This window comes from Chenopodium quinoa, unplaced genomic scaffold (assembly GCF_001683475.1).
Source record: "Chenopodium quinoa cultivar QQ74 unplaced genomic scaffold, ASM168347v1, whole genome shotgun sequence".
In the NCBI taxonomy this organism is placed as follows: domain Eukaryota; kingdom Viridiplantae; phylum Streptophyta; class Magnoliopsida; order Caryophyllales; family Amaranthaceae; genus Chenopodium; species Chenopodium quinoa.
The window spans coordinates 3,187,282-3,211,274 of NW_018744537.1; the positions used below are offsets into that span (position 1 = coordinate 3,187,282).

A 23,993-nucleotide genomic window follows, 5' to 3' on the forward strand; every position below is an offset into this window, starting at 1 on the left:
TGGTCTTTGTTGCGGGAAATGGGGTTTATTGCTAATTGTTAAGCCATCTTTTGACCATTTCACACAAAAGTGCAAGTATTCACCATTGTGCATGTTTCTTGGTCAAATTATTATCTAATATTTTTGATCAATATTAATATCATTATTACTATTTTTTTTTCTAGAAAACAATTATGTGTATACTATCAACCACCTTTACCTGTCTCCATATTTAAAAAAAAAAAAAAAACCCTTTTATTATCCCTTTAATGCATTATTCTCAATCTATAATAACCTAACTTTAGTGTACAAGCATAGTATTCTGGATTCATGTTAAGAAACCATACTTCAAGAAACAAAATTTAAAGATTCAGCCATTTCTCAAGTTAGATTATACCTTTTTCTGTTCAAGGAGTCAATAGATGAATTATCGAACCTATCTCCATTTATCTTTCAAAGAGATTACATTAAAGTTCTGAAAGTAATTACATTCTCCAGTACAAAATACCATAAGAGAAATGTCTTAATTACAAGGATCATGTTGGTATTTGTTGAGGAATACAATAGGTTTAAACTGTTGATGAAGAATAAGTACGTGTTCTTAGATACGAGTAGATGACAGGAAACAAACTTCGAAGGTATTTTACGTACACAAACAAGAGCAAAGTCAAAGGCCTCCACAAGCACAAATTGTGCCTCACGGTCACCCATAGAGTGCTTCAATGAGAGCAAGCATCAACTGGATAAAGATCGTGTGCAGACTTGGAAGACGAGTCAATCCTTGGTGCATCAGATGAATGTATCAAGCTTTGTGTTTCAGTTCCAGATAATTGTTTTAGCTGCTGCTTCTTAGATGCCTGATACATCCACTCATGACTATATAAGTTATTGGGCTCCAGAATAAGTTCTTGTACTGCAGTATTTCCTTCAAGCATGTTCAGTGCCTCAGACATCGTAGGCCTCAGTGCTGGAGACGGATTTGTGCATAATAATGCTATCTGAATCATAAATGATGCTTCTTCCTTGTTGTAATCAGTTCCTAATGCCGGATCCATCAGCTCCATTAATTCTCCTTTTTGTTTCAGAACATATGCCTGGAAATTATGAAGATTGATATAAATGATATCTTTTCCATGTAGAATGCAGAATATTATCCTGCAAAATAAAGTACATGGCTAGGGAAATTTACCCAATCAAGGAGGCAAAAGTGATCTTCACTGGGCTCAAATTTCATGTTGCTTCTTCCGGCCACGACTTCTAATACAACAACCCCAAAGCTGAAAACATCAGCTTTAGGTGTCAAATAACCCCACAGTGCATATTCTGGAGCCATATATCCTCTGCAAAAGAAAATTCTAGTTCAAAAAATGAATTCAACGATTGCCTTTGCCCCTTGATCAGATTTCACCTCTCATCTTCATTGATTCATTGACCGATATATTACTATTATTTCCAGATAATCATTACACAGTACGCCATCCCAAGAAACAAGTGCAGGAGACCAGATGATGGTTATACTATGAATTATAGAAAATAGATCAACCATCTAATAATAAATACTTTAACTGGCTTTCATAAGTATGAGCACTTATGAACTCTATGATAAAGACAATAGAGACTCAAAAAGTTAGCTTACATTGTTCCAGCAATTCTAGTGCTAATGTGTGTAACCTCCTCTTCATTAAGCCTTGCCAACCCAAAGTCTGAGATTTTTGGGTTAAGGTTACAATCAAGCAATACGTTTGTAGCTTTGATGTCCCTATGAACAATTTTTATCCTTGATTCTTCATGTAAGAAAGCTAAACCTTTAGCTATCCCAATGCAAATCCTTTTCCTAATAGGCCAGTCTAATTTTAACCGGCCATCACCTGGACCTTCATTTAGAAAATAACTAATAAGTTAAAATCTTCGCGGACAGCTTTACAACTGATTCCATTCTGTACTCCTTGCAACGCAAACAGGATAAAGAGATAAACACAATATAACTCCTTACCAAACAAAGCATGTCCAAGGTCCTTGTTCACCAAGTATTCATACACCAGGAAAAGTTGGCTTGTATCGACACAACATCCATACAATCTCACAAGATTTGGATGGCACATACTAGAAATCATACCAATTTCATTCACAAATTCTCGATTCCCTTGGGAAGATTTGGCTGAAAGTTGTTTCACAGCAATATGGGTACCATCCAACAAGGTTCCCTACATAAGAGTTAGTATAAGTTTTTGTGCTTTTCACTCCCCAAGTTGTCCATGACAAATATGGGTTGAATAATTACACACCAACACCGTAATTCATTAAGCAAAAACAAAGTACTTAGTAACATACCTTGTACACAGATCCAAACCCACCTTCTCCTAGCTTATTAGCAATATTAAAGTTGTTACAGGCAGCCTTGATTTGCTTATAAGTGAAAAGACCAATTTGTGGATTCAGTACACGGAGCTCTGAGCACAAACTAATAGTATTCAGAATGGTACAATTCAACAAGTAATTAAGATAATAGGAAGTGGAGTATGTGGTACATTGATAATATAAAAATTTGAACAATCACTAAATTTTTTTTGTTCATGTTGGTGGATTATCTGCAACTTGCAGCGCTCTTATTTTCTTATATGCTCAAAATCATTTTTTGTGCCCCTGTCTACGTGGTTGAAGATATTTGATTTGAAAGTATAAGATGTAGATGGTTATTTAAGGCATAATAAACAGTAAAATTAACTTGTTCATCAGTTGAATTCTAATAAACATAATGTAGTGGTAAGTTAGAAACACTTGCCACTACAAGTCTGTAACATCTCACATAAGCAAAATGTTCCTATACCACAGATAACACAATACACACTGACCTTGTTCCCTTGATTTTATAATTTCCTTACGGCGTTTCCACCAATAAATAGCTAGTGCAATTCCAATAAGGAACGATGTAGCTGCTACTAGAGCCCGCATGACTATTTTCCAGTCAAAAGGAGGGTTGAACTCTGCACAAAGAAGTGATGAAAATTAACACTTGCTAATTGAACCTAAAAAAAAAAAAACCTTATTTCTAGACAATTAGGTTGATACCTAAACAAATTTTAACCAATCCATCTATGTCATATTGTCGTGCCCCAAGTTCAAAAAATTAGAAAACTTATTGCAGAAGGTGTACTTGCTAATTTTACAGTACAGTTCATTTCATTAATGATAATGATGCAATAATGAATATATTTCATGAGTAAGAGTAAACAATAGGATTAAGCGTTTCCTTAAAAAAGGACTTAGAATGAGCATAAACTTTCTACATGATGCTGGACTTACGCGACTCTATTGAAATAGCTGAAATAAGAGGACCATAATTTCCTTTTACTGGAATTTGTGTGCTCCCTTTTCCAGCATAGTAGAAGCGAATTTCTAATGAATTTGTTACTGATATGTTACTGAAAACTTTCTTGAAAGCCCTATGTGTTCCATTAGCTTCCTTTACAATATCAAAATCCTTGAAATATAGCTTTTCCTGCACAATGTAGTCCAACTCTTTAGATGCAAATTTCTAAAAATTCCAGCAATTTCATGATCACTAATAGGACTTAGATAAGAAGACAGTATTAAACAACCTGGATAAAAATGTCAAACACCCGCCTTCCTATACTCGTGTATGTATCATCATCTGTAAAGATGATTTCTGAAAAGTAAAGGGTCACACTGTAGTTCCCTTTTGCCAGGCACCGGCCATAGTAAGTTAGAGACGTAGCAGAGAGTCGTGCATCTTTATACAGTCCTTCATCACTCTTTCCTATTAACTTTGAAGTATTTTGCGCTATATAATTATTTGTAAGCTTTGCAGGTTTCCAGAATTCTCCACTACTACTGAATCCCCAGTCAGGCTTATAAAAAAATGTTGCTGCACCATTTTTCTCATAATCTTGCTGATAGGTGACCTTTCCTATTCTGGTTTCTGGTCCCCCGCAGTTAATATGCAATTTATACCGAGCTTCACAAGTACAACAATACATGTAAATAAAACCTTGACCATATACAAGATTTTTTTTTTAAAAAAAAGTTATGTAGAATTTAGCATCATTGATCTTAAACACAAATTTTCATGTGGCTAGCCAAAAATAGTGTAAGACTAATGAAGAAGCCGACAGTACTCTTATGCTTTGTTTGGATAGAAAAGTGGAAGAGAAAGGGAAGGAGGGAAGAAGAAGGAAAGGGGAGGAATGGAAGGGGAGGGAGAAGGTAAGGTTACATTTTCCCTCCAAAAACTTTCCAACATTGGAAGGATTTGGTTTATTAAAGAGGGAGGGAAAATGAATCCTTCCATTTCCCTTCCCTTCCCTTCCCTCCTACCAAAAGGTAGGGCTATTCAGAATGCGGTCTAGACTGCACCAAACCGCAAACCAAACTGCAATTTTACGATTTGGTGCGGTTTCCAAAAACTTTTAGACCAAACCGCACATTGATACGGTTTGCGGTTTACACCGGTAAACCGCAAACCTTTAAACCATTTTTATGAAAAAATATATAAAAGAACTTAAAAATATGATGTAATCTTTGATAATTAAGTAATTTAAGGTTAAAAAAAAGAGTTCAACATTCAAATTATAAGTTTATAATTACAAAATCAAGTAAAAGTTTTTTTAAAAAAAGATATTTCTAATTTTAAAAAAGTGTGGTTAAATCGCAAACCGCACAGCACCAAACAACCGCATTTTGCGGTGCGGTTTGGTTATAAGTGCGGTTTGGGATCCAAACCCCACCGCGAATAGCCCTACCAAAAGGTATCCAATCCCTTCTTTTTCTTCTCTTCCTTTTCCTCCAATCCTCTCAATCCAAACAATGTGTAAAAAAATAGCCTTTGCTATAAATCAAATAGAGTATATACCTTTTGGACATCTTAAGCTCTTCAAGCATGCACTTGAATCTCTATGTCAATTGTCATTAAGGATATCAATAGTCAAGAACTGGACAAAGAATGTATACCAATCTATTTAAACAATATCTTAAACTTACAAGGGCGTAAGCCTTGCATTGCTCCTGTACGAGTTTCTGAAGAAAAGAAAAGAAGAGAGTGTATCTTATTAAGCTAAGGATTAAGTGCGAGATGAAGATATGAAATTGCAGCAGAATAAACTGCATAAAACTTACATAGTATTTTTGCCACAAAGAGGTTCTTTAAGGTCATCAGTAAAATTATTGTACGAAATGTCTATGTGGCTGAAAGCACAATTGTTATATCATTAGGAGAATATTTATTTGCTCAAAATAGTAACAAAATTAGCATGAACAAATGAGCATCATATAATGTTGGCCAGCATTTCTACTCCTAGCAGAAACTCATGAAAATTCATAACTTGAGTGACAAAACCATGTTGCAGACATCACTTAATCTAGAAAGCTATTCCTCTGTCTCCAAACATCTTTAACACTTTCCTTTTCGGTCTGCTTTGATATTAATTTAACATTCCTTTCCTGTTAAGTGGTTCATTTCTCTCTTTCTATCCACTTCACATGGGTAGATATTACGATCTCTTTTTATATCTCTCCTTTCTTAATGATTAAACATGTCAAAAGGATTGTTACAATTTTTTGAAAATGAAGGAAGTACATTCGATCTTCAAAAAATCTTGGTAACGTTAAACAAGTTCTTGCTCCATTCAAGATCTCTTTTAGACATGTCTAAGTGTTATAATCCAACTCCCTTATAATGTATTACAAGTTTTCTAGGTCTTTTACCAAATTGCTCTGTTTTAATCCTCTAAGGAATTAGGTACCAACATATGATCAAACAGAAATCATGTCTAAAATTAAAAGGTTTTGGTTATACTCCCTCCGTCCACAAATATTACAGAATTTAGTAGGGTGTGGTGAAATAGTGAGAAAAGAAAAAGGTTAATGGAGGGATCTATATCACATGGGTTGAGTGTAAAATTTAAATAGGAACACGGAAGATTATTTGTGGACAGAGGGCATACTAATTTAGGGTAAAGATCATACGTAGTATCCACTGCATTTGCAATCCAGTTGGGAATAGGTCCATTTAGCATATTTCCAGTTAGATACCTGACAGAAAAAAAATGGAATCATCATTACTTGCCAAAAGAAAATCTTACAACCGATTCATTTCTGCTTCCCTTGACAGAAGCCAGACTTATGCTGCAAATAAGTGTAGGCTCGAAGAAGTTACCACCAAACAATGATTGACAAGATTCCAAGAACACGAAGCTCACAACGTATACAGCCAAGTCAAAGAGAGAAATCACAGTTCCCATCTTTTGGTTTTCAGGTCAAACAACCCTTTCGGTAGTGTAGGAATCAATGGCGTAATGGTCATAATTTTGTATTTTTTTCAAAATGAGTCTATGACAGTGTCCAATTGTTCATGGTAACATACCTCCATCCTTGACTTTCATGTATTTAAATCATTACCACTCAGTATCACTTTAAAGATGGTACCTAGGGGTGGAAAATACAATAACCATGGACATTGAAAACGACTTTTCTTATTAATTGTCATATAACTCGTTAGCATCACCACAATTTGTTACCGCAAAAGGACTGGATAGGTACATCTGTTGCTGAACTAGTTCTATGCTCTATTTCCTTGCACCTACCCTTTACATTTTAAGGGTTCTAACACTAAAGTGGGTATTCAAGGGCAGTTGAGACAAATGCGGTTATGATCATATAATGCCAACTGAACAGCCACGATAGTTAGGTGCTGCAGTTTGTTGTTATTACATCTTCTAAGCTCTACACCTATTTCAGATTGTTAGAATTCTGTAGAAGTATAGTAGATTCATCAAGAATCTTATCATCTTTCCTTTATAAAATTAAATGATAATGGGATGATCGAGATCAGAAATTGTGTAAGATTGATTGGGACTTTGGGAGTGCTTACAAGTGTTCTATCTGAAGGAGAGTTGGAACAGAGCCTGTCAACCTGTTGAAGCTAAGATCGCTGCAAAATAACACAATAAATGAACAAAAAAAAAAAACTTCAGAAACAAGGATACGTTTATATGTACGATCATAATAGCCATATAAGAAGTGTGGAATGGAAAATTATACATGAATTTTAATTTCTTCAAGATAACAATATCTTGGGGTATTTCACCAGTAATATTACAGCTCCTCAAAATCCTATCACAAAACAAATTACTTGCTTAGGTTAATATTTAAGTTGTGCAAAAACTACTTTTGCTCCTTGAGTTTTTATTTCAATAAAAATAACAAAACATGACTCACAGTATATTTAAGTCTCCCATATTTTGTAGTGATGGAAAATTAGAACCTTCTCCGCCCAAATCACTGATTCTCCTGCAGAAGAAGTACAAGAAATCAATACTGCCATTCTATCTGTCCATTGAAGCATAGATAATAAGCTAGATTTTATCTTGACAAGATCATTAGAAAGAAATTATTCACATCAATATTGTCATCATGTTCAAAGAAAGGTAATTTTATTCAAAAATATGGGCTTCATCTTACAGTATTAGAAAGGTTTGTTTTACTCTATCTTCTAAAAAAAAATTCTTTATTTGAGAAAAGAAGTATACATATAAAAGGAGAACAAAGAGTCCTCTAAAAATAAGTAAATAAGAAGTGAGGCAATCATGCAGCACATCAAGGAACACATACAGTAGAGGAGAAATTGGAGAATGTTGAACTCCTTTAAGAAAAGTATTCATTATAAAAAATATGAGAAACATACATAAAGTAGAATTACTTACAATTCTTTTAGTTTGTGCAGAGTAGCTATGTCAGATGGTATCGGCCCCTCAAAGCCACTGCCTATCATATATCTGCGGTGTGTCCACGGTGACACTGACGGATCAAAACCATGATTGGAACAATTTTGCATCATTCAGATTTTCAAGGAAGACAACTTACAAGTATTGAAGTTCTGAATAATGCTTTATGAAATCAGGTAAGCTTCCATTGAAGTTGTTGCTACCTAATTGACTAGCAATTACACCAGAAAAAGAAATGATTGAAAAAGAGGAGACAGATAAATATGTACAAAAGCTTTATGCATATAGTTAAACTCTCCAATATAAAAACTACTTACAGTTTTGTTAAATTGCTCAGATTCTTCAACTCCAAAGGCAAATGCCCTGTAAGTTTGTTGTCACTTAATGTTCTTTCATCAACAAGGGAAGAGACACAAGTTCCGGTGTTAATGCTCATGTAACAGATGAAAATTTAGAATGAATAAATGTGGCCTATCACTGAAAAAAGAAAAACGAAAAAGGTACCCACAAGTTGGTTAAGCTGATCAAGTTCCCAAGTTCAGCAGGAACAGTTCCATTAAATTGATTGCTCTCAATGCTTCTGATGTTCATACACAATTTGAGAATCAGGTAAGATATATATGCTACATGTTTGTGCTTTCACTTAAAGAGGGCAATAGGGAGAACAAGGAGGATACAGCTGTGTAAGAGTGGTGATTTTTCCCAAATACTTTGGAATTGGTCCTGATAGTCGATTGGCAAATAGAGACCTGTAAATAAAATAGATTGCAAAAACAAGACATTAAGAAAATATGAATACATGTGAAAAGGAAATACATGTTTTCTTACACAAATTCCAGCTTTGTATCAATCCATTCAACTGGCACTGTTCCAGTAAGGACATTCCTCGAGAGATCACTGATTAAAACAAAATAAGGGGGACAAGTTAATGGCTTCCTGAAGTATCAATGACCATATATGCACAAAACAAAAACAAAAAAAAAAAAATCACAGGGGGCTGGTCTTACATGGTCTTAATGTAACGCAGCTTGGAGAGGGATTTCGGAAGGACACCAGCAAGGTTTTGCCCCTTCCAGTAACTTTATGCAAGAAATAAGCTTTAAGTTAGACTATGTCATCTACGAAAATCATAGAATAATTGGTACATTAAGTACAGAGTTGATTGCAGGTTGTATTTACGGAGTATTTCTATTTCTCTATCTTAAACATATTTTCCTTCGGAAGAAGAGATTCTTTAAGTCAGAAAGCTTGTTCACTCAGATAACATACTCATGGGTCGATTGGATATAATCTTCTTTAGAAAGGATTAAAAGCATTTTTGGAGCACTTAAAGCCATGGCCTTAGATGCTTGGAGTAGGTTTGGAATCCTTAGGATAGTGTATTGTGACACATGGAAAAAAGATCAATGCACAAGGGTCAACTTTATTGATTTTAAGAGATGAGGCCATGATATGGATTAGTCATTATGGCTCATCCCTTATGATCTTTTAAATCCAATCAAGGTTTATGAATCTTCCTCCAAAGAGATCCATTCAAGGATCCTACCTTTTTCCCTTATAGTTTCTTGGGTTTAAAACCTCGTAACACCTTAGTGAGATCCCACTCCGGTTCTTGGTGATCCACACCAATTCTAACCAAGTTTCCGCTTTTATTTTCTGTCTAAGCTTCTATAATTTTGCATCACATCATAAGCTCTCTAGTATAAAAAAACGCGAGCCAAGTTTCTCCAAAAACACGACTTAGTCGCTCTGTAATAATAGAACTTATTTAAACTAAATATGTACTTATAAAATCAAGCTGAATAGAACACATAAAATCATAATAACCATTTATTGCGGGTTTTTTTTTTTTTTTTTTTTTTTTTAATGTCAAGTACCACCAGAGGATATGGCATGGCTAATGTTAAGGTATACCTTGAATAAAGCTACTATCCGAATTAAGAAACAAAGGATATTATAATTGCTAGAATGCAGAACTAACACAAAATTATCAAAATGAATAAATAAATAAATAAATCTTCGTATTAAGTGCCAAATCCTAAGCAAGCAACTTGTATGTTTGAGCAACTTACATATCTGTGATATGCCATATGCCATCACGGCATGTGCAATTTACCAAATTGGTATACTTCTCATCCTGGTCCTCTTTTGAATTCCAGCAAGTATCACTTCTGCTCTGGCTACAAGGATCTGTTGAGCAATCTGAGTTATGTTTTCGCACTTCTCTTGCAATTTGATGAAGACTTTCCACTGCACACACCAAACAAGTTATATATACATCACTTTGTGATCATGAGAGAAGTTAGTGAATGGTGATCCAAAGGAGTACCTAAGCTCAATTCACAACTACAAATTTTTACATGTATTAGCCTCAAAACAAAAGGGGTCAAAGAGAAGCAATTTTATTGACCTTATCTTACAATTAAGGAAATTTTGTCGAGAAGTACTGTGAAGAACTACCTTTACCTTTATTTTTTAGAACTATCAGCAAGTTATGAAACATTTGGGTAGCACTACACTACCCAGTAACGTTTTCCGTCTAATTAAGACGTTATGAAACGTTTGGGTAGCACAACACTCCCATCAAATACAAAGTATGTTGAAATTCATTATAGTCTACTTGTGAGTGTCTCACATTGGAGAAAGAGGAGAGATGATTCCACTTTATTAGGCAGAGGAGTTACTCCTACTATTGCCAATTGGTTTTAGTATGAATTCTCCTTAATCTTGTTTGTGGACCAAACTCTCCTCCTACTTGTTCGGGTTGCCCAAACCCATTTTATATTGTATCAAAATTTAACAAAGTACTATAATAATATAGACTATTCCGACTATAAAAGTTGTTTTTAACACGTTTAACCACATCTCACAAACATTCAAATCTCAAAACCTTTCAACTATCTTTATTTGCTACTCCCTCCGTTTCTTATCTACATGCTTATTTCTTATTTTTCGTGAAAATAAGAAACTTAAAGATTTCTTAAACCCCATGACAGGGAAGTAAAAATGTACATGTGGGGTTAGAGAGATAGAGAGAAGAAAAAGATAGTTGGTAATTATTAAAAATAGGAGAGAAAAAGTGTTGAAAAAAGATGTTAAAAGTACAAAAATATTAAAAACAAATAAAAATTGATGACAACTTTAAATATAATCAAAAAGTCCATTCTTTAAATAGAAATATGCATGTAATTTTAAAATTCAAAAAGAAATAAAGGCATGTAGATAAATGACGGATCAAATAATAATATATTCCGTGCTAATGCGCGGGTACATACTAATTTACACAACAAATCAAGGTACATAGAATGGAAGAAACAGAAAGAGTACCTTAAAAGAACAAGAATTAAACAGCTAACCTTCTTCAGTAGGAGTGGAAGAGCAATTACTGCAAACGCCAAAACCCACAAAAAACGCTAGTAAAACAACAGCGGCAGTGAAACCGCTGAAACTCAAACTAGCTGCCATTTGCACAGTAGCTTATACTACGAAGAATAAGTTTTTTTTTTTTTTTTTTTTTTTGGATTGCGCTAATTTGATCATTTTTATGCTTCTAAAAGGCTTTAATTTATAGTAGTAATTGCAGACTTTGAAGTGCAGGCAAAAGTCAAGTCTTTACTTTTCTCTTTTTCTCCTCCGTTTTACTGTGAGATGTGACTTTAGAATAGAAAAAAATAATTCATTTGATGTAAATTTATGGATGTAATAAAACCGACAATCGAGTCAATTGAATTGAGCTGCGTTAGATTATTATGGAAAATGGATCAATTTCAAGCACAATTAATTTCAAGTGGGGTTATTATTAGTTTATTACAGGTAGTTTATTTTTTTTTATTTTTTTTTTTTTACAAAAACGGGGCGATTGATGTGTGGGAATGAGAGTTTGGAGAATAAATGGTGGAATTAGGATGATTGTAAGTTATGTATAAGGCAAGCTTACGTTAATTTTATTGTAAAACGGTCAGTTTAAGGGTAAGTTTAACAATTTTCTTTAAGTGTAACTTTAGTTTGTAAGGAGTTTGATTATATATTAATGTGTAATTTCTAATGTATACATTGTATAAAGGCTTAATATGATTAATGTAATGCATTTTAAGTTTATGTTAGGAAAATGACAACTTTTGCAGTATATAAAGTAAGTTTAACCCATCTTCCAATAAGTTAATGAAAATCCGTCTTAATCAAGAATTTGTGTTGGGAATATATTTTTGTGAATTTTTAAAAATAAAACCAATTCCTGTTTGATAGTAAATGATACTAATATGTAAGGAATATATTTCAAAGTATAAATTTACAAATTTATCCGTACTTAAATTTCTTTTCTTACCTATTCATTAAAGGCATTTTAATAATTTTTCACCATTTCCAATTCCAATCTTCTAGCACAAATTCTTATATGTGGTTGGTCACACGGTGTGGCCAGCTATATATCATAGGAGTTACTTTACTTTGTTAGTGTTATAGGGGTTACTTAGTGTTAAAGGAATTATTTTGTTAGTGTTATATGGTTACTTGGTCGATTATAAGGGTTACTAGATCAGTATTACAGAGGTTATTTAGTCAGTGTTATAAGAATTACTTTGTTATTTTATAAGTAGCCACATACAAGACCGACTATCTCTAATACTTGCCCACCTGGTATTATTTTGTTGGGAGTAGAGGGCATATTTTTCCAATGTCCATTCCCAACCTCTTTTCCTAATCGCATGAAACAAACATTTGAGTTCCTTCTACTTAACACTAAAACTCCCATTCTCACCCCAAATTCCTACATACCAAACACCCCTTAAGAGCTCAAAACAACTTAACCACAAATTATAAAAGCATCCAGGGTGATGGTGAGCCCGAGTAGCTAATCATTGAGTCAGAGCAATCCAAGCCCGAGGGACTTTGTTGTTATTACGAGTAGTTAGGTTGGTACTAGTTTTAATTTGGGAAAATTTATTATAAAGGGTCTTTTCAATACCAATTCTATCCAAAAGAACCTTTGAAAAAAGTGAATCGCTAAACACTACCAACAAAATTGATCAAAACGTCAACATTATATATGAAGAGACCATTATACCCTTACTCATTCCAAATAAATGCACATTAATAATAATTAGGTATAAATTTAAAATAAAATAAAGGCATGTACGTAGCCAGGAACCAATGTCCAAAATTGGCACGCACCCCGTACAACCGCCACTCCGCTAGGACCGATTGGCCCCAATATGGCCTGGTTTCGGGCTCTGATTGTGTGTGACGTATGACAGTTTTGGGCGTCGGTTGTGCACACAATATTTTTTTTTTTTTTTTGGTTCTTTAGCTTATAATAGAGCATGAATTTGTCTCGCTGTAATAATTACTAGTTTAGAAATTAGAAAAAATTTACAGCCAAATTAACTAAAATAACTTAATTAACAATAAGTAAAATAATTAAAGGATTTGAATTAATTAATTACTTGTAAGAGTTGTAACCAAGTTTAGCTTAAAAAAAGTTTGCAGAATGGAAAAGTACTTTTGTATAAACCAAACCACGTGTAAGATTTAATTAAATACTCGTATTAATATTCCACATTTAAGTATCTTGATCTCCATTGTTTAGTACAGACTATAGAGTATCATTATGAAATCAAACCTAGCAAGAATAGACTAAATATGAGAACGTTCTAATCAAATTGTTGCAACTAAAAGTAAATGCAAGAAATATATATATATAAATACGAACAAAGTTATAACAAAATTTTATTTGTAGCTGTAAATAGTATTGTCAAAAATTGACATGATTAAAAAATAACTCGACCAAATCCAAAGTGACTTAATCCCTAATTCCCTATCTAATATGTAAGGATACTGAATGTCATGAGCCATATCCATCCAATGTCAGGACTCAGAAGTCAGGATCCTTCCTCGAAGGAAAACTATAATATTGAGAAATTAAACGTATGTGATAACATTTCACGCTAGATAATCGCTTAAAAGAGTAATTCTTTGATGTTTACAGACTTTAAACTGCTAGTTGGGTTGACATTTCTCCTTATTCTATTTTTAATCTATGTAGGGTACGTAGTAGTTTTACGTAACTTCAGACTGTTGCTTATTTTCAAACAGTCAAACAGTGTGTTGTTAATTTACAGCTACTTTTTCTCATCTTTTAATGCCACCGACTCCCAAGTCCACGAATTCCTGTTTTGGGTAACTAGTATTCTTTCAGTATTTTTCAAACTTAATTAGATAGTGTGATCGAATGAGACAATATACTTCATTTTATGGAGAAAAAATGACATAGTGTACCTTTGCATCTATATTGAACCTACATTATCTCTCCGTAGATGTGTTACAATACGTTTTCGTCACAATCTATAGAAGAATGACATAAAATATGTTTTCGTCACAATCTTAGCAAAAATGTTCTTCATGGTTGTCCATGTATGCTTTAATAGGAATAATTATCAACTGGATAAAGATCACGTAGAGACGAGGAAGTCGATAACTCGACCATAGGTACACTAGGAGAGTGTAATAGGCTTTGGGTATCGGTTTCGATTGTTTGGCTTTGCCAACTCTTAGATGATCCATACATCCACTCATGACCATATGAGTTATTAGGCTCTAGAATTAATTCTTCCACTTCTATGTTTCCTTCAAGCATGCTCAACGCCTTGGACATTGTTGGCCTAAGCGCCGGAGATGGATTAATGCATAATAATGCAACCTGAATTATTCTTAACGCTTCGTCTTCATTGTAATCTGTCTCCAATCTTCGATCCACCAGCTCTATCAATTTTCCATTTTGTTGAAGAACGAAAGCCTGGGAAGTAAAATTTATAATATATTTAACTTTTCATGTACCAAAACTTAAAAAACATTGCTTTTACCTAATAGCATCATGCATGCTATCTCGTCTAGATTTAGTTCTCACGCTAAAAGTTTAAATCACTATAATTCCACATAGAGCGTGTATTAAGATTTCTATGTTACTCAACAAAAGAAAATAAGAATTACCAAATCCAGGAGACAATAAAGATCTCCACTTGGTTGAAACTTCATGTTGCTTCTTCCAGCTACAATTTCTAACGCGACAACCCCAAAGCTGTAAACATCCGCCTTCTCTGTTAAGTAACCCCGCATTGCATATTCTGGAGCCATGTATCCTCTATAAGGCGAAATTATAACAAATTAAAAGAGTTCAGATAAATATTGTTTAAAGAAAAAACACGAAGACCAAGTACAAACATCCGCCTTCTGTCACATAATAGTGTAATATAATGAGATGGTACGGTCTAGCCAACTTACATTGTTCCTGCAATTCTAGTGCTGATATGAGTATTATCTTCTTCATTGAGCTTTGCCAATCCAAAATCGGAGATTTTTGGGTTAAGGTCACGATCAAGCAAAACATTTGTAGCTTTGATATCTCTATGAACAATTTTTATTGTTGATTCGTCGTGCAGGAAGGCCAGACCCCTTGCTATGCCTACACAAATCCTTTTCCTAGTAGGCCAATCGAATCTCAAGTAACCACCTTCCTCTGTAACATAATTCATTTACAATGTTACGCGACTTGTATTGATACAGACAGTATGTAGCTAGGATCAAATATACAAAATACCTACCGAACAAAGCATGTCCAAGGTCATTGTTCTCCAAGTATTCATAAACCAAGAAAAGTTGGCTAGTATCAACGCTACATCCATACAGTCTTACAAGATTTGGATGGCATAAGGTAGAAATAATACCAATCTCATTTACAAATTCTCGGTTCCCTTGGGATGATCTTGAAGAAAGTTGTTTCACAGCAATATTGGTACCATCCAACAATTTCCCCTGCACATAAATACAAGGTTTAATTTTCAAGTCCTGATAGAGTTGTCCATGAATAAAAATGCATGACACTTAATGATTTTCTAGCAGTAAAATTATCGCGAGAAAGAAAGAATAACAGGCAGATAGACCTTGTACACACAACCAAAGCCACCTTCTCCAATCTTGTTAGCTGCACTGAAGTTATTACAAGCAGTCTTGATTTGTTTGTAAGTGAATAAACCTATTTGTGGATTTTGTCCTAGGAGATCTGATCAAGAAAAAAATGTCAATTAATTTTTTCACAATTTATGATAATCTATTGAATACAAATAGTTATATAATGTTATGGTAATAGCCATATTTAACAGAAAAGCTTGAATAAAACAAAGTTAGTTAGCAGCAGATTCTCAAAAGGGAAGAAATTAAACACACACACAATGAAATGGCAAGTCTTCTTCGGACAACACATGTACTTACCTTGTTCCCTTGATGCTATTAATTCCATACGGCGTTTCCACCAAAGTATACCAAGAACAATACTGATTACACACAGTGTAGCCCCAGTAAATATCCATAAGAGAATTTTCCAATTAAAAGGAGGGTTGAACTCTATAAGAAATGGCACGACAAACAGCTTAAATATTTAGATTAAGACAGACAGAATGAAGAAAATGATATTAGCATTATTTTAATCAAAAGAAATCCCAATGTGTGCATGCATATATTTTCACCTGACTCCACTGAAATAGCCGAGATAAGAGGACCATAATTGCCTCTTACCGGGATCTGCCAGCTCCCTTTCCCTGCGTAGTAGAAGCGAATTTCTACATAGTTGGTTACGGCTACATGTGGAAAAGATTTATTGAATGCCTTACTCGTTCCATTCGCTTCCTTCTCTATATTAAAGTCCTTGGCAACCAACTTCTCCTGCACCAAAATTCATGTCTATGATATGCTCTTGAACAGGAATACTTGTAAGTAGTTAATAATACTCCTTAATGATCAAAAGTACTAGTAATTATGTATTCATAATACGAAGTAGTAATATAGAAACCTGGATATAAATATCAAAAAACCGTCTCCCAAGACTCACAAACGAACTGTCGTCAGCAAAGACGATCTCAGAGAAGTATAGTGTCACAGTGTAGTTCCCTTTAGCCAGGCAACGACCATAATAAGTGAGAGATGTAGCAGCAAGTCTTGCATCTTTATAAAGCTCTGCATCATTCATCTGTAGAGTAGATTTATTTTCTGCTATATAAAGATCAGTAGGAAGTCTACGATTCCTGAAGTCTCCGCTACTGCTGTATCCCCACTCTGCTTTTCTCGGAACAAATTTAGCAGCACCATCAGACTCATTATCTTGTTCAAAGGTATTTTTTCCAATCCTAGCTTCTTCTCCTCCACAGTTGATATGCAATGAGTACCGAGCTTCACAATGAGAAAACTATCATCAGAATAATGAGGATGCTAATTAAAATCCTCAAGCTAGCCTTTTGTCATCCTTGCTCCAACCACACGAAAACAAATAAGTATATTATTGACAGATCAGGATAGGTGCATAGATATTATGGCCAAACTAGTGTTCAAACACATTTTAAGGTATCACATGCTTTTCCTATATAGCTCAAGATAACAAGGACGCGACTAAAAGATCATTTACCTTTAGAACATTTCAAGTTTGTTAGGCATGCGCTTGTATCTCTTTTGTGATTTTCAGCAACCGAAGAGAAATCATAAATCATAACTCATGCATCAGTTTCAGCAAACTTGTATTATACATGTTAAACAAATTGAAAAAAAATGACAAAATCATCTACTTACAAGTTCGTTCTAAAGTCCCTTGCATTGCTTCTGTACAAGTTTCTGAATAGAAAGGAAGGAAAGAATGAATCAGTTTTCAACTAATGGAGAATACTGAAAAGGGTTATAAAATATTCAAGACGATGTATTCATGTAGATATTAATGTACACTTACAGAGTTGATTTATCACAATGAGAAGGTATAGAGCTAACATTAAAATTGTTGTAAGAAAGGTCTATATGGCTGAAAGGAAAAAATAAAATAAAATAAAATTAGAGTCCAAAGTACAAAAGCATCTATCACAACTAAATCTAAGAATAATTTGTGACATTAAGGTTGTAAGCCCAAACCTACTGTCATCTGTGTCAGTGATCGAGCTGGGAATGGTTCCAGTTAACATATTGCTTGTCAGAAACCTAAACATAAGCGACAATTGACAGTCAGATAATGCTCCATAAATAAAAATACACTCGAGGAAAAATTTATACAGGATCATATAAAATATGGTGGACTAAACTTTACTGAAATTAAGCTTGTTCTAGCTAGGCTGAAAATATTGTCAAATAACTTGCGCATTTTCTAGGCTGTAGAAGAGGTTTCTAGATATTTTTAGTTGTGCAGTCATGTGAGATTAGTTGCTTACAGTTTTTGCAATGAGTACAAATATCGGAAACTATCTGGAACGGCGCCTGTTAACTTGTTGAAGCTAAGATCCCTGCAAGATGGCAACAAAGAATGTAAAAATTATATTTAAAATGCAGAGAAGTAATCAGTAGATGCATAGAAGTATATACAAAGAAAAAGAAAGGAAGTTGAACTACAGTTGGACCAATTGTGGCATAATGCGTCCGATGTATGAAGGGATAACTCCAGTAATGTTACAGCTCCTTAAAACCCTGTGAAAATATAAAGTACTTGCTCAAGATACTGTGTCCAATATTATTTTATTTTTCAATTTTCTGAATTAGTTCTGTATATATGTGAAGAAAAATGACTCACAATATATTCAATTCATTCAAAGTTTCAAATGGTGGAAACTTAGAACCATCTCCATTCAAATCAGTGATTCTCCTGCAGACAAATATGTGAAAAATACTTTACTATGTGACTAATAGAGTAACATAGTAAAGTATTTGGAAGTATAAGAAAGCTATAAATAGGGATATGTAGATAACTTACAGTTCCTGTAAATTAATCAGAAGAGAAATAGTAGGTGGTATGGGCCCTTCAAAGCCACTACCTTGAATTTCTCTGAAAACAGAATAATTTAGATGGATCAGAGTCATTTCTGGAACATACGCAGAGTTAGTGTTCTCAACAAACAAACTTACAGGGCTTGGAGTTTTGTCCAACTCTGAAAAAAATCAGGCAAGCGCCCGCTGAAGTTGTTACTGCTTAATCGACTAAAAACACATGGGAAATTAGACTTATAAGGCTGAAAATGAGTTAGTCCACAATAAGTTATATGGTAAAGGAGATCAAGTATCAAATTAAGGAAATAAGAGTTTAATCTCAATTGACAGTGTATACTTACAGTTCTGTTAAATTATTTAGGTTCTTTAACTCGACAGGCAAGGACCCTGTAAGTGCATTGTCAGTTAGAGTTCTTCCATCCAAGAGTACATGCAAGTTCAAAGAACACAAAAGAAATTTAGTAGCTAGTATTAGCATAGAGTAAATGCCACAAAATATATCTTAACTATATCTTAATAAGTCGATATTTGACCTACAGGTTGCTCAAGTTGAACAGTTTTCCAAGTTCAGGAGGAATAGTTCCATTGAATTGATTACTCTCAAGGCTTCTGAATAATTTGGTGTCGCGTGTTCAGAAAATAAAGAAATGAAATGTAGTAAGAAACATGCACAACCTTGTTTATTATGTGGTGAACAGGGAACTAAAAGTGAGGATAGCATACAAATATGTCAGGGAGCTAATATTTCCCAAGTAATCTGGAATAGGTCCTGACAAGCGATTTGCAAAAAGAGACCTGCAATAACAGACAACATCCCTTTTGCATATCAGAATTCAAGCACACAGAAACATTATTGGAACATGAAAATTAATATGGCCAGTTTCTTACAAGAATTTCAACTTTGTAGCTGTCCATTCTCGTGGGATAGTTCCAGTAAGGAGACTCCGTGAAAGGTCTCTAACAATATACAAGGAATAGATTATTGTCATATATAAGTATCATCATTCATTATGCAAAAGAACTTACAAAAGTGTAACTGAGGGAGTCTTCCTACAAGGTTGTAATGTAAGACAAATTTGCAAGAGATCTTGGAAGGACACCGCTAAGACTCTGGCCCTTCCATGAACTGTTTTACATCAAAGAAAATCTTGGTGTAAGGTAAATAAAGAAGATGCACAAGTCTCGTGTTTCTTATGGAAAAGTAGATCAGAAAGACACTAATTAAGTATCTTATAATTGCTCTTACATGTTTGTCACATGTGTTACACCGCCAATGCATGAACAAGATACTTGGTTGACATAACTATGCCTGCTCGGATCAACTTCTGTAAACCAGCAGGTGTTGTTTTTGTCACAAGGATCCTTTGTACAGTTATTCATGTCAGGCTTCTTCAATTCTTTAGCAACTTCCAGGAGTGCAATCACTGCATATAATACGGAGTAACATACTATTCAACATGCTGAGCTTAAGATAAGAGTATAGAAAGTTGGACATACCTCCCTGTCCATTACGGCCTGTGTTAGTCCTTGTATGTATCAACTTACAACTACTTAACCACACAAGGCCTTATCAAAGCATAATTCATCTTTCAATCTTTGTATGTAGGACTCTTTCTTCTGTCCATGAGTATGTATGAAATTCCATGACTATGTATGTAGGACTCTTTTTTCGAGCATCATGCACTAATATACATTGCATATGTAAGAATCCTACCACTAAATACAACCTCTTAAATTGTACAAAGTTGTAATAAATACTTATAGACCTGTATGTTTTACATGCTGCATAATCAAGATTAAATTTCACTGTTGTATGGATAGATATGTTTTTGCTGCACTAGTTCTTGACATCTGCTGTTACAGCATTCAGAAATCGCAGCAGGGTCAAAACACTGGTTCATTTACCAATTTACTAATAGTAATTGACTAATTGATAAACTTTTATCTTTTCTCACCAGACACTATTCTTAAATGGCTTATAGCTTACAGTAAGTTTATAGGGGATATGACAGGTTAAAGAGGAGAAAAATAAGAATTTTGCGACGTCTTAAGCTCATTAACTATCTTCATATGTTCATACGAGGGTACAGTGAAACAGGATTCAAACTAACTTATAGTCCTCTTTCGATCTAGAATTAGTTATTACACTGTCTCAACCTTTACACTTAGGTTTCAACGTCTTATTCTTACATGACTTGTTTACAATGATAATTACAGTCAAATAGCAGACAAAACAGAATTTTGGTACACATTAGATTCATGAATTTTACACCAGGGACTGTAATCCCTTTGATAAGAAACTAAATATAAAGTGCATATATATAGGAATTTTGTTATAAATTTAGAATAGTCTTATATGATCTGAAATTTCCTTTAGAATACTAGCTATACATTGGTACATCTCTTTCAACAAAGTTGAAAAAGTCTTAAGGACAATAACGTTTCAAATTTGGATTATAATATATTTAATTTATAAATGAATAATAAAAACATTTCATTGAAATGTCCCCAATCTTTTTATGATAGATGCATGTTATAATTGCACTACCTTTTTAAATTATTAAAGACAAGATAAGAGCAACTTGCCAATGTATGAGTATATACATCACAATAGACAAATACTAGATAATATATATAACCTGTGTATGAGTTGAGAATAACGTCTATGTTAAGAAAATACGTACACACGAGTTGAGACTAATTGTCCCACATGTATGAAAGTGAAGAGGAAAGACTAACATACAAGTTTATTGGGCACATATCAACAATTGGTTATAGGATAGAACTTTGCTGAGCTTACATGGAGTCAGACTCTCCTCCAATCGATCTGGGTTGTTCTTGCCTAGTGAAGATTTATTCATCCAGTATGAAATCATATTGGACTTGTATATGCTTCGATTCTCTTTGGATGAATATTAATGAAAAGTTTATTTGAATTTGGATTGATGCATGTCAATGTGTCAATAGCTATGTTAGACTACATGCATGCAGAGACAAACCCCCATGATATGATCAAAACTCACTTTGCCCATGGAATATAAACTACAAGTCAACAATTGAGAGTAGAGAGGAGCTGAGTTTAACACCTGATGAGATTAGGGAGGAGTTAAGGAAATCCCCTACTCTCAAGTACGTGGTAGGGCTTGAACTCGTGATCCCAAAGTCACAAAATGAGTTTTCCACCATCTCCAGTATTTCACCATACTTGTTTGTTACTTATATAATTAGTTAATTACATACAAGCTAAGTTAGGGTCTTGTTGTTGTACATATACATACAAGACCTAATATATAAGAAGATGAGAAGCAATGAAGCAATAAACTCAAAAAATGGAGTTATACAGAAAAGAAGAAATGAGTGAAAATGCTAACCTTCTTGAGGAGGTGTGTTTGGTGCGCAAACATCAGTAGCTGCGCTGAAATGTGCAAGCAGAAGCAACATGAAAAAAAACATATTTGAAGTGGAATTACTGCCTAATAATAATTTCGAGGTGTGTACTGCTCTGTCCTCTTTTGTGTTAAAAGTTGTGCGCTGCCATAGACATTTTATTTATAGGCTAGGATATTGTTCGAAAATTACACCCAAAATATCATAATTTAGTCATAATATGAATAAGATGTACGACCATATGATATGACATAGACCCTGTTCTTTCTCCTTAAAAAAATTATATATTAAGTAAAATTAATTTTAATTTAGTAATAATAATTAAATTCAGTAAAAATAATTTCAGTTCAGTAAAAATAATTTCATTTCAGTAAAAATAAGTTCAGTTCAGTAAAATTTGGTGATTATAAAGAAGAAATATAATAGAAAATCAGTAAAAATTATTTCAGTTCAGCAATAAAAATTTCAATTCGGTAAAAATAATTTATGTTCAGCAAAAATAAGGTGAAGTGAACAGGGACATACTCACAAAATTGCAATTGTCATTTTTTGTTTTTCCAAATAATTGCCAAACATGGCCTACAATTTATTGTATCGAAAATGATAAATTAGTCATAATGTGGACGATAATTAATCCTAAATCTGGCTAGTAACACCATCAAAGGTTTTAGGTATGTAAAGTAGATTGGTATATGCAAACCAAAGATCGAATAATACGTTGACTAGTGAATTGCCATTAGATATATACTTCAAATATTTTATTGACATACTAATTTTAACCATATTTTGAACAAAATCTTTTATGGGGTACAATGTTTAAGTGTTGCTACATTACAGTACCTTGGATAAAATTGACCCTACATTACAATTCCAATAAGGCAAGGAAAGTCACATATTATCTAATTCGATTAATAATCACTTAGAATGTAGTATTTGCTCATATTCTACATGTCAAATTAGTCATTTTGACTTGCATTAAATAACATAATTTTCCATACGTAACACGTAATAAAATCCTACTCATAAGATTTGATGGAGAAAGTGGACGTGATCAAGTATTTATGTAGGTCTAATATGGATTGCTCCATAAATATCGACATTATTTATAATTTTTTTGATTAAATTGAAGAATAAAGACTATTATTACGTACTAATCTTAATCAAAACAGGCTTCGAAGTTCTAACGCTAAGTAACAAAGTCAAAGGCAAAGAATTGACAAGTGTGTACTTGATTTTGAAAATAGTACTGTATTTTTAAAGTTCTACGTGCATGCTCTAATTTGGTAGGGCTTTGATCTGACTATCAATTTAATTAGTGTGTAATTCGGAAAATTTTCCCAAATTATAAATTTATCACATAATATGAATTTCAAATAAAAAACTACGTAATATAAAAATTAGCAAACAATAAAACTAATCAAGAAAAAATTCACAAATTAAAACTAGCATGCCACCCAATTCAAATTAGATATGTTTGAGATTAAGTGCAATAATAATATATATACGAAGTATATTGGAAGCAAATGTGCAGTAAAACAAAGAGAGACTGACTAGATAAAGAAAAGAAAAAAATCATCAAGGATGACAAGATCGATGAGCAAAGAACAGTAAAAGTATCATCGATATACTTTAAATCAAGAATATAGTCTATATATGCGTGTGAGACCTATCAAGGACGTTTAACAATCTATCGATATACTTTTTAACATTTCAAATATTGAAATTTATAAAAAAGAATGGAGAAAATATATCATTATAACATTATAGGCCTACTATACAATAGAATGCAAATTCCTAAATTGTACTTGGTATTTATTTTCTAATTAAAAGCACGCTACCAACCTTAACTTCTACCCCTTCTCAATTAACATGAAATCAAAACAAATTTATGTAAGTGAAAACTAAGATTAAACTCGGTGACATCTTTATAACGCAGGCATGACATAATCATTTCTCCTAATCTAGAAGCAGTAGACCAGCCAAAGAGGTTTTCCCATTGATCTACTCTAGTACTCCGTAATTAAGATCACTTGTACTGCATCGACAGTAGACTACTGAATTCGCGTTACATGTAATTGTCCTAAACAGACAACTTGCTACCGGATC

General features: G+C 33.6%; 1 protein-coding gene across 1 annotated transcript; it reads right to left on the bottom strand.

The window, feature by feature from the left end:
* Nucleotides 1-424: 424 nt before the first annotated feature.
* On the bottom strand, nucleotides 425-22,032 carry LOC110698820. The gene is made up of 48 exons (XM_021876338.1): nucleotides 21,872-22,032; nucleotides 19,747-19,924; nucleotides 19,555-19,626; nucleotides 19,389-19,457; nucleotides 19,224-19,295; nucleotides 19,038-19,109; nucleotides 18,842-18,913; nucleotides 18,639-18,710; nucleotides 18,487-18,558; nucleotides 18,307-18,378; nucleotides 18,129-18,203; nucleotides 17,951-18,022; nucleotides 17,658-17,723; nucleotides 17,482-17,550; nucleotides 17,328-17,369; nucleotides 17,167-17,207; nucleotides 16,558-16,934; nucleotides 16,235-16,430; nucleotides 15,981-16,112; nucleotides 15,653-15,771; nucleotides 15,314-15,524; nucleotides 14,994-15,228; nucleotides 14,703-14,853; nucleotides 14,136-14,508; nucleotides 11,075-11,194; nucleotides 9,791-9,968; nucleotides 8,726-8,797; nucleotides 8,547-8,615; nucleotides 8,396-8,467; nucleotides 8,227-8,298; nucleotides 8,036-8,107; nucleotides 7,858-7,929; nucleotides 7,698-7,769; nucleotides 7,213-7,284; nucleotides 7,036-7,107; nucleotides 6,866-6,925; nucleotides 5,962-6,027; nucleotides 5,113-5,181; nucleotides 4,978-5,013; nucleotides 4,850-4,890; nucleotides 3,579-3,955; nucleotides 3,283-3,478; nucleotides 2,832-2,963; nucleotides 2,311-2,429; nucleotides 1,973-2,183; nucleotides 1,616-1,853; nucleotides 1,169-1,319; nucleotides 425-1,073 (listed from the first exon to the last, which is right to left on the bottom strand). The coding sequence occupies exons 1-48, from the start codon at nucleotides 21,951-21,953 to the stop codon at nucleotides 699-701; spliced, it is 6,006 nt and encodes a 2,001-aa protein (XP_021732030.1). The 5' UTR covers nucleotides 21,954-22,032; the 3' UTR covers nucleotides 425-698.
* Between the last annotated feature and the right edge of the window lie 1,961 nt (nucleotides 22,033-23,993).